Raw genomic sequence first — 11,045 nt, 5'->3', positions numbered from 1 at the left:
TGCAATCATCATCATGAATATACAAATGTTCATCATACCTAAAAGCAAACTAGACATTTAAGTATGCTGCTTTCAAGCAGATTTGAACCTGATACCAAATCCATGTTAAATAAGACATTTAGTTGTGATTCACATCTTAAACTGGATGACCATTGTGGGACTTCCATACAAGCTGCAGTCACGTGACTGCAATTTTTGACATTTTTTACTGGTTTCTGGTGTTTACTTCTAATTTCCAGCAAAAACTATCTATCAATCAATTATAATAGAACTGTGAGGGACCTTTGAGGTCTTCTAGTCCAAACCCCTGCTCAAGCAGGATATCCTATACCATTTCAGACAAGTGGCTGTTCAGTCTCATTTTAAAAACCTCAAGTGATGAAGCACCCACAACCTCTGAAGGCAAGCCGTTCCGCTGGTTAATTGTCCCCAGTGTTAGGAAGTTTCTCCTTAATTCCAGGTTACAAATAGTTATTTGGTAAAATGGATATACTTAACCAACATGGGATTTGTTTAATTAGTACGGCAAAAAATGTTGTAAAATTGGATCCCGTCATATGGAGACGCATTTAATGACTGCAAGGACTTATTACCATAATTCTGGGCTCAATTATGGTCATAACTCGAGGATTACTTGTAGTGTATTTGCAAAGAATAAATAAATATGGCATATTAGTTCTTTTGAGTCAAATCATCCTATCGGAATTATTCAGAATTCTTTTGTTCAAGTAACTACTGTAAAAGGCCAGTATTACAAATATAAAGCCATTTGTTTCTTGTCTACCAGCTTCCTCGGTTCCTTCTTGGAAAAACTAGCTGTATAATTACTGTCTTTCCATAAAAATCAATTTCCTTTCCCGTATTCTCTTAAGTGTTCCCTCAGCTTCCTTGTTTGAGAGACTGTAAATTATAAGGTACAACACAGGTATGAGATTGGTATAGATCAGAGAGATCACTTTGCTATGTCCTAGACAGTAATTGGCCTTCAGACAGATGTAGATGAAAATGACACAACCATAGTGGAGGATAACCACAACCAGGTGAGCAACACAGGTAGAGAAGGCATTTTCCGGCCTTCATAATACTTGATCTTGAAGATAGAATTGCCATTAAAAATGCAGGAAACCAGGATAAACAGGAATTGAATAAGCACGTTTTCCAGGCAGACAACAAAACCAGCCACTTCATTGGTATTTGTGTGACTACAAACCAAAACCAAGCATTGGTCAGATATCGTAGAGGAAGTGATTAATGTTATGTGAGCCACAAAATGGAGGACCAAAAATCAGCATAGTGAGTCCCATTGAGATTGTGAATGCACTGGCGTAAGCTGTTGCCAAAAACTGCACACAGACCTTTCTGCTCATGATAAAGGTATAGCGCAATGGATTGCATAATGCCACACATTTCCACATCCCCAAAAGCAATTTATTTGTGTAGCACATGTTACACAAAGGGATTCTTCTATTCTTGACCAAGAAGTTGATCAGCATTTGGGGGACGACCAGAGTATAGCAGATCACAATAAAAGGGAGGATTCACAGGAAAAAATACATGGGTATGTAAAAAGCAGGATCAATTAAAGATACAATCAAAACAGTGATGTGTCCTGACAGTGTGATGAGGAACATGAGAAAAAAATAAAGTAAAAAACCCACAATCTGCAAAGTTCCATTAGTGTTGAATGCTAGGAAAATAAATCCAGTCTCCACGCTTTTGTTCTCTCTTCATTCTGCAGTTAATAACTATTGTCATTGCATCTATCAATCCATGTAAGAAGGACAATGAACATAAAATAGCAACAAGCTGGATATTAGTAAAGGCAGAAGTCAAGGATGAAGGAATTATACTGATTATTCAGAAATATTTTTGGGGACAATGTTAAATAGTTATTTTTCTTGGTGTTTTCAAATTAATGATGTAGTATCTGTGCAGAGAACTTTTGTTTAAAGCAGACATACATAAGCTACAATGGTGGGATTCAATTTTTTTTACTACCGGTTCTGTGGGCGTGGTTTGGTGGGCGTGGCATAGCTTGGTGGGCATGGCAGAGGAAGGATACTGTAAAATCTCTACTCCCTCCCCACTCCAGGGTAAGGATACTGCAAAATCCCCATTCCTTCCCGATCAGCTGGAACTCAGGAGGCAGAGAATAGATGGGGGTGGGGCAGTGGTGGGATTCAAATAATTTAACAACCGGTTCTCTGCCCTAATGATTTCTTCCACCAACCAGTTCACCAAACTGCTCAGAAAGTTAACAACCGGTTCTCCCGAACTGGTGCGAACTGGCTGAATCCCACCACTGATATGCTATGATTTAAGAGGTGTTTTCTCAATAGGTTTTCTCAATCCTAATTTAAATTTATGGCCTAACATAGATAATGTGACTGACTGCCACATATTCTTTTAGTTCCCCCTTTTCTTCTTTTGTTTTCTCATTTTGAGATTTTGGGAGATTTGCTTACTCAGTCCATTGGCACTATATCGTTTAATGCTAACAGATATAATCAGATACATCTCTTTCATAAGGAGTTTATAGGAGCCTTTTAGAGAATAATGCAGGAAACATTTCTAAAGGATGTGGCAATTGCCTTAAGTGATTGATGTACGGTATGCTTCCAGCATCTCTCAGAAAAAAGAATTTAGGGTACAGGTGTTAGCCCTTGACTTATGACCACAATTGAGCCCAAAATTTCTGTTTTTAAATGAGACATTTGTTAAGTAAATTTTACCCCATTTCTCGACTTTATTTGTCACAGTTGTTAAGTGAATCACTGAAGTTGATAAGTAAGTAACCTGGTTGTTAAGTGAATCTGGCTTCCCCATTGACTCTGCTTGTCAGAAAGTTGCAAAAGGCAATTGCATTTTGACACTGTAACCGTCATAAATATGAACCAGTTGCCAAGCATTTGAATTTTGATCAGATGATCATGGGGGTGCTGCAAAGATAGTAACTGTGAAAAATGGTCATAAGCCACTCTTTTCAGTGCCGTTGGGAATTTGAATGGTCGCTAAATAAAATGTTGTAAGTCAAGGATTACATGCAATTACTTTTCACTTTTCAAACACCCTTTTTCCCAAAATTCCAAAAAAAATCCCTCAAAAGCGGGGGGGGGGGGGGTGTTTCGACTTTCAAAAAGATGCTTAGCACATTTTGTGGAACTTTCTGAGCCACTTCTGGACCCCAATGACACTTCAACTGCGGGAGGGATTCTCTTTGAAGCTCTGTTTCTCCCAGACCAGTTCTAGATGACTGTTAATTGCAGCAGACACAACGGAAATGCCTCAGCTAGAGAAGTAAGTGGGGGAGGAGATGGAATGAACTACGCCCAAATGCCTTAAGAGCCTCCACACACAAAGAACAATTAAGCTTATGTGAACACAATTCCATGTTAGAGCCCTGGTTGCCGTTGATGTGCTTGCCCACAATAAGCTAGCAAATTGATTATAAATTGAAGGTCCAGGAAATATGAACTGAATATGAATATGTTGAAAAGGAGGGAGGCAGTGAGGCAGTGGTGGGTTGCAGGCGGTACGCCCCAGTACAGGCATACCTGAGTCTGCCCGGAGTACCAGATACCGTTCGGGTATGGTGCTCCAGACGGCCCACCCGCCCGAGCTCTTTACCAGTCTTTTAAGTCTTCAGCACTTCCACGCACGTGCAGGGCGCATTCTGCGCCTGCGCAACACTCTATTGAGCAGCTGGAGCGTCGCGGAGGCTAGCAGAAGCAGTAAGACGCATGCACGCACTACGCTCATCCATGTGGACGCCACCAGGCCTGTTTCAACTGTACCGGTTGGAACGGGATCCGGAACCCACCACTGGAGGGAGTAAGACCACACTTAGAATACTGCATCCAGTTTTGGTCACCATATCATGAAAAAGATGTGGAGACTCTAAAAAGAGGGCAGAAAAGAGCAACAAAGATTATTAGGGGGCTGGAGGCTAAAACGTATGAAGAATTTACAGCAGAGGTGGGTTCCTACCAGTTCGCACCTATTCAGTAGAACCGGTTCGTCAAATCTACCGAACCGGTTAGAAGAGGTTCCACCAGTGGACCCGGAAAGCAGGCCACACCTACAGAAGAGGTTCCAAAAATTTTTGAAACCCACCACTGGTCCTTGGATATGATTATTCTACACTATCATGCTCATATTTATAAAACTCAGTGCCTCTGTGAAAGGTAAGGATGACTACTGCGTTTGTGGTGCAATCAGAACATTGCGTGTGTTGAAGTTGTTTTAACGCAAACCAAAGATGCCTTTTAAAAAACAAGTTTACATCATATTCTTATGCATGCCAGTGCTGTGTGTGAGGTAATTTAAGGTGGTTCTGACAAGTGTCGTCAGCATCTTCATATCCATCACATGGGCGGCAAGCCACTCCCATCCGGTCACATGGGCAGCAAGCCACTCCCACAAAGGAGGCCACACCCACAGAGTAGGTTTGAACAATTTTTGAATTGTATATCTAGTCTAGTGAAAAGGACTGGGGTGACATGATAGCAGTGTTCCAATTTGAAGAGCTGCAACAAAAAAAGTGGGGTTCAACCTATTTTCCAAAGCACCAGAAGGCAAAACAAGAAACAATAGATGGAAACAATCTAAAACTAAGGAGAAAATTCCTAACCATGAGGACAATTAACCAGTGGAACCTAGTGCCTTCCAAAATTGTGGCTGCTCCATCACTGGAGGTTTTTAAGAAGAGACTGGACAGCCATTTGCCTGGAATGCTATAGGATCTCCTGCCTGAGCAGGAAGTTAGACTGAAAGACCTCCAGGGTACCTTCCAACTTTGTTATTCTGTTATTTGTGTAAATACACATATGCATTTATTCTATAGTTGGAAATCTATTCACACACAAATATGGCTGTGTCCACACACACACACACACACACACACACACACACACACACACACACAGAGGGGGAGGGAGAGAGAGAGAGAGAGGGAGAGAGAGAATGAATTGCTGGATCTAAAATAGTACCTAGTATTTCCAGACCACCAATTTCTTACACAGAGAGTAAGGGAAATATTCCTTAATGGATGAATAGCGATCTAAAATATATTCTGTTGCAGAACATACTCGCATTATAGTTTTATTAGTAGTTTTAGTTTTTTAAGTTTTATTTTACAGTCGGTCTTCCCAACCTAGCACCCTCACAATCTATCTGATATTAATTGCCATCTTCCACAATGATCACAATTTATGCTGGCCGGAGAAGAAAGCTATAGTCCAGCTCATTTAAAAGGTGCCAGTTTGAGAAAAGACTTTCAGAGAATATTGAGGAAAATGGTGTGATTGAGTTGAAAATCTTGTGCATATTCTTCTGATCTTTTGCAATTAAATATGCCTATTCTTCTTTCTTGTTAATTCATGTATTTATTACATGTATATCTTTCCTCTAGCAGCTAATGGAAGGCCTTTCCTAATTCTATGTCAGCAATAACAACCTCTGCAAGCAGCAGTGATTAATCCAAAGATAAGCCATCACCTCTATGAGCCAAGTCCTTAACCATTGCACTATACCGCAATCATTCTACTATACACAAAGAACACTGGAGCTAATTACTGGTCATTGCAAATGGGCAAACATTACATTAACTGCCTTATGGCAGAAGCCATTAGTACAGCATTGGAATCCTTTCCATTTTCCCCCCTCTAAAAGTTAGCAGGGTGGTCACAGATGTTATTGTTGGAGAGTGGGGGTCCAGCTTGTACAGAGATAATTGAATCGGATTTTGTCACATATAACAGGAAGATATTTTGTTTGCAGGAAAGAAATGAGGCAAACTCGGCACTTAGTTACTTACCGTTTATCAGGAAAAAAATTCAAGAGGAAAAAGAAGGCTTGGGAAGAAAAGGATCTTGTGCCTGAATCTCATAAAGAGTTAGCAGGGTAAGAGATAACAAAGAGGACTTAGAGAGGGAATTCCTAATGCTCTATCTCACTTCTTCCTCTTGTGATTGGCACATTATGAGACAGTGCCTCTCAATCACATCCTCCATGGTTATTCCCTTCTCACGATTGTTGAGGTGGTACAATGGCAAAATTTCACTACAATGCTCATGTGTTTGCACTATAAACACCAGTTCCTCCATTTTTATCTCTAAACACTGATTTACAATTAGGTACGGTAAGAGAAACTTTAGCAACCCTATTCCTTACAATGAAAGCATAAGTAGTCTCTGCCACTATCTCAGCTTTTCCAGGAGAAAAAGAGATATTCTCCTCTACCCTAGAAATAATATAAAAGGTGACATCCTGTCATTTATTTTTCCTTTGGCTTGTCAGAAGCGGTTCACCGACAAATGCGCGAAAGACTTTTCCACGCCAACAGAACCGCGGGGGACAAATCCGCGCCGTCTTAACCACTAATCATTATGCGGCAGTAGCGCACCGACATGTGCACATCAACACAATCACGCTGTGCCTTTAAAATCAAAACGCAGGCAACACTCGTTAAAACATTAAAACGCCGACACAATCGCGCGCTGTGGAAAGTAGAAAAGAAAGAAAAAACCTCTATAATAAACCTGTATAATACTGCTGACTTTTTAACTTTACCCAGTACTATGGCCTTCATAGATTATGCCCAAAATATAGTCATTTGTTCCTGAAATGAAATATCTGGTTAATTTGTTCGAGGATCTATTTATTAATTTTCTTGACTATCCATGGTATTCTCAAGAGCCTTCTTCAATACTAGCATTCAAAGGCTTCAATATACCGCAGCTTGACATAGTCAACAAAACTGAGGGGTTTTCTGTAAATTAAAGTCAATACATAAATTTGAGACTTTAGCATTTTAGCAATTACAGTAGACATTAGAGGAAATTAAAGATTCCATACACAAAAAGCAAAGCTAGCAAAGTTATCTTTTTGATGCAACAAAATAAACCTTTCCTTCATCGCGGTTTGGTCGGCGCGCTTATATTGACGCGAAGTTGTGGGCGCGCTTTTGACGTTGCGTTGTTGTCGGCGCTATTTTAACGATCGCTGTTTTGTCGGGTCACGGTCAGAAGCCAAATTATTTTTACTCATATTTTTTCCTCCAAGAAAATTCATCATTCCACTGACCAAACTTTAGCAGCTATAATGCCCAAACTACCTACGGTAGAAATTGTTAGTCTGGAGGTAATATAAGAGGAAGGTATTCCTTATTCTAAACTCAGTCCATTCATAAATAACAACAGATGTTAAGATTTATATACCATTCTATGGTGCTTTCCAGCCCTCTCTAAGCGGTTTACAGAGTCAGCATACTGCTCCCCAACAATCTGGGCTTTCATTTTACCCACCTTGGAAGGATAGAAGACTGAGTCAACTTTGAGCCAGTCAGGATCAAACTCCTGGCTGTGGGCAGAGTCAGCCTGCAATTCTGCATTCCAACAACTGCATCACTATGCCTCTAAATAGAAGAACAGGCTGATATTTCCTGCAAAGTTGTAAATACATGACATCCATTTAAGGGTTCAGATGGTGATGATTTCCAAGTTCTAATTTTCCAGAAATCCCAGAAGGTTGCATCATGTAGCTGTATAAGAATGAGCAAGGGAGAGAGTTTATCTCCCCCCGCCTCCGAAAAAAGTATTACTCTCTAAAAGGTTGGAAGAAATGTGTTGCATAGTATGTTCAAATCCCAAGAAGCCAGAATAAGAATGTTCATTAACTGATCCTGGACTAGTTTCTCCCTGTTAACCTAACTGATTGCATTGTGAAGATATGTGTTTTTAAACCATGTTTTCCTCTTCAAAGAATGGGGGTTAAATGTAGGCCATCTAGTTTTTGGTTTTGGTCTTTCTGAGAAGGACACTTCTTTTAAAGCCTTTTTTACAAGATACATTGAACAACGAAGTCAGAAAAGAAAGCATTAAAAGTGAAAATGGTTACTATCTCTAAATTGCATTAGAAATTGAAAGGCAATTCTACACCTATTTTTATAAACTTGAATAAAGGAGATCTGATAGAGCCCTGATAGCTCAGTGCTTTTTGGCTGAAATATATGATGGCTTTTTTTGTTTTCTTTCCTTATACCAACAGCCCTTCTCTTTCTTTCAACAGCTTTCGGGCACTCCACTTATTCAATTACTTATTTAATTAAATTTTTTATCACTGCCGTAGACCAGCAAAGAGAAAATAAGATATAGTCAATAAAAAGCACAAAGGATATATCAGGAGCCTAAAAAATATAAAAAGCTAGGAGATATAAAAATGTGTAAATTAAAAAGTAAAGGTAGATATAAAAAACAAGAATATGAAGTTATCTTAAAATTATTCTCCAAGGATATTCAAGGATCTTTCTTGATACCTCTTACTGATGGGAAATTCAATCATGTTCAAGAAGAAACTCTGCTTTTTCTCCACAATCAAATCAAACATTTTTTTTCTCCTGTCAGTTATCCAAAACCATTTTAGTTCAGCTAAGGCACTTGATCAGAAAATCTAGGAATGGGTTGCAGTAGTATCTGAAACAAAATAGTTCAAAACTGAAATCTCATCAGAATTTTATGGATATGAACAGAATATCTAGATCCTGGCACAAAACGCTCATCTTCAGGCCAAAAACCAGGGCCAGGAAGTAGAATGTTGAACTATATCAATCTATTTGTTCTTTTATATCCTGCCTTTTTATTATGTTTACAAATACAAGCAGCGAATATATCCAACACACTTTCTCCCACCTATTTTCCCCACAACAACAATCCTGAGGTGGGTTGGGCTAAGAGAGTGACTGGCTCAAAATCATCCAGTTGGCTTTCATGGCTAGAGTGGGAATTGGGTTCCACCACAAAACCGCGGTAGACAATTGCGCGCTCGACAAAAGCGCGTACGTGACGTCATCACAGCGCGACAAAAACATCGCGCTGTGAGCGGTAAATTTAAAATTAAAGCGAAAACCTTACCCTAACCCCCCCAAACCTAACCCTAAACCTAACCCTTAACCTAACCCTAAACCTAACCCTTAACCTGCTAAACCTAACTGTGACCCTTAACCTAACGCTAAACCTAACCCTAACGCTTAACGTAACCCTAACCCTAACCCTAACCCTTACCTTTATGTGAATCGGCTTGCTTTAATTTTATTTTAATTTTAATTTTATTTTATTTTTTATTTTTTTCGTCGCGCTGCTGATGACGTCAGGTACGCGCTTTCGTCGAGCGCGGTTTTGTCGACCGCGGTTTTGACGGGTCACGGGGAATTGCCTTAACCACAGATCAAAACGGCTGTATTATATGCGTCATTACTCCTTCCTGCCATTTTTAAAGAGCAGGTAGCAGCTGTGGTCAAGAAATCCTTTACATCAATTGTACATCAATTGTGCACATTTATTGTCCAAGCGAGTGACTAGTTATAATCACTCACATCTTAGTCACCTCTGATGGGACTATTACAATGTACTGTATCTGGAGACATCCCTGAAGACAAATGCACTGTTCCAAAATGCAGCAGTATGAGTAGTCAGCGTACCTATGTAATTTCTCTATTTTGTGAGCTGCGTTGTCTACCAGTACATTCTGTTTTGAGACAAGCCAACTTATGCGGAGAAGGAATGAAATGAACAGCAAGTGAATAATCCAACAAATGTTTTGGTCTGGTGTTTTCCTTATGATAGAAAGATAGACAGACAGTTGGAATGGCTGAAAGGAAAAACACTGAAACTGGAGAGAGATTAGAAAATCAAATTCTTTTAGAAAATATTGAGAGTTGTGTGTGCATAACTTGAAAAAGGCGTTATTAAAAATTAAATAATGTAATAGCTGAAGTTCTACTATTGGTAATTATTGTTTTGTTTCAGAGAATTACAAGACACTTTTTAGCAAGAAAAAAAGGCCTTCCTAATGACCTGAACTATTTGGAAATGGAATAGAATGTGTTGAAAATGATCGACTCTCCTTTATTTCAAGTTTTGATGGATACCCATCTATTAGGGATGCTACTGTGGTTATGTTGCAATGCCAACAGTGGCCAAGGTCACTCTTGAGGCTTCTTCCAAATCCATAATTCAGGATGAAACAGGATAATTATTGAGTTTACAGATCAGGACAAAGAAGGCACATCCAAACAAGCTTGATTTTCAATGTTTGTTGGGAAGAAATATAACTGTTACCAAGCTTCTGAAGATAGTATGCACATCATTCTAGAATCTTCCCCTTCCACTGTTTCCTCACAAATGTCAAACAGTTATATCGTCATGCTGTGTTCCGAAGTTACTTTCCACTACAGTTCGAATCAATCCTGTCCCAGGAAAATCCAGGATTACCACACCCCAACACAGAGCTGGTCCAGCTTGAGACTTGAGATACTGATAACAGCGTGGGTTGATGTCTCTGGCTAATTTCTCAGGATTTGTGAAGAGGCCATTACCAGAACAAAAGGTAAGGTGCAGGACATTTGGGTCACCAGTGGTTGCCAAGTCAAGATGCTCCTTCACTTGCTCCCATTTGCACTCAGGGCAGAAAACATGCCACACATCACTGACACTCAATTCTTCATATGGAACACCTAGCACCTCTTTCTCAAGTTCCTCCAAAATAATGATCTTCCCCCGAGCTTGCCTTAAAGTGGGAATGGCCTCCTTTGTCCAAATTCTATTCTGGCCTTCTTCAGCTAAATAACGTTGGAAGCGAGAAGCGTAATCTACATTGGGAAGAAATGGGAGTTCTTCTTTAACCCGCATAAGTACCGTTTCCCCTGGGTGTTGGTTGAGGAAGCTTAAGGTTCCTGCCAGGACATCAGAAAATTCTGCCTCCTGGAAAGTGTTGACATGGTAAATAAGGAAACGGCCATTTTCCAGCTTACAACGAATATCCAAGAAACGCACGCCAGCTGCTAGCTGAGCCTCGAGTGGCCAAGTTTGACAACGGATCTGTAGGCTTCCAAGCACACTCATGGAGTCATGGGTGCCAGGGATGGAGATTTTGGAAAGAGAAAGGTGGTCAGGTAAGCCAGACATCCAGTCAGGGAGAGAAGTGGCAGGCCAGAAGGTATTGTCAAATGCCTCTGTTTGCTGCCTCTTTCCACATTCCATAGTGTCCAT

The 11,045-nt window shown here is 40.0% G+C and overlaps 1 protein-coding gene and 1 pseudogene across 1 annotated transcript; both read right to left on the bottom strand.

Annotated features, from left to right (window-relative positions):
• Nucleotides 1–824: 824 nt before the first annotated feature.
• LOC148048302 (olfactory receptor 10K2-like) lies at nt 825–6,104 on the bottom strand (annotated as a pseudogene).
• A 2,243-nt stretch (nt 6,105–8,347) lies between these two features.
• Nucleotides 8,348–11,045, bottom strand: LOC106547130 (uncharacterized). The gene is made up of 2 exons (XM_014064187.2): nt 9,476–11,045; nt 8,348–8,471 (listed from the first exon to the last, which is right to left on the bottom strand). The coding sequence occupies exon 1, from the start codon at nt 11,043–11,045 to the stop codon at nt 10,182–10,184; it is 864 nt and encodes a 287-aa protein (XP_013919662.2). The 3' UTR covers nt 8,348–8,471; nt 9,476–10,181.

This window comes from Thamnophis sirtalis, unplaced genomic scaffold (genome assembly GCF_051295495.1).
Source record: "Thamnophis sirtalis isolate CommonGarterSnake01/CBP01778 unplaced genomic scaffold, rThaSir2_p1.2 scaffold_3, whole genome shotgun sequence".
NCBI lineage: Eukaryota > Metazoa > Chordata > Lepidosauria > Squamata > Natricidae > Thamnophis > Thamnophis sirtalis.
The sequence above is the reverse complement of the archived record's forward strand: the minus strand, read 5'-3'. Positions and strand labels throughout refer to the sequence as shown.

Excerpts from the sequence above, each read along its gene's own strand:
- LOC106547130 (XM_014064187.2), bottom strand. The coding sequence starts at position 11,045 with ATGGACACTATGGAATGTGGAAAGAGGCAGCAAACAGAGGCATTTGAC.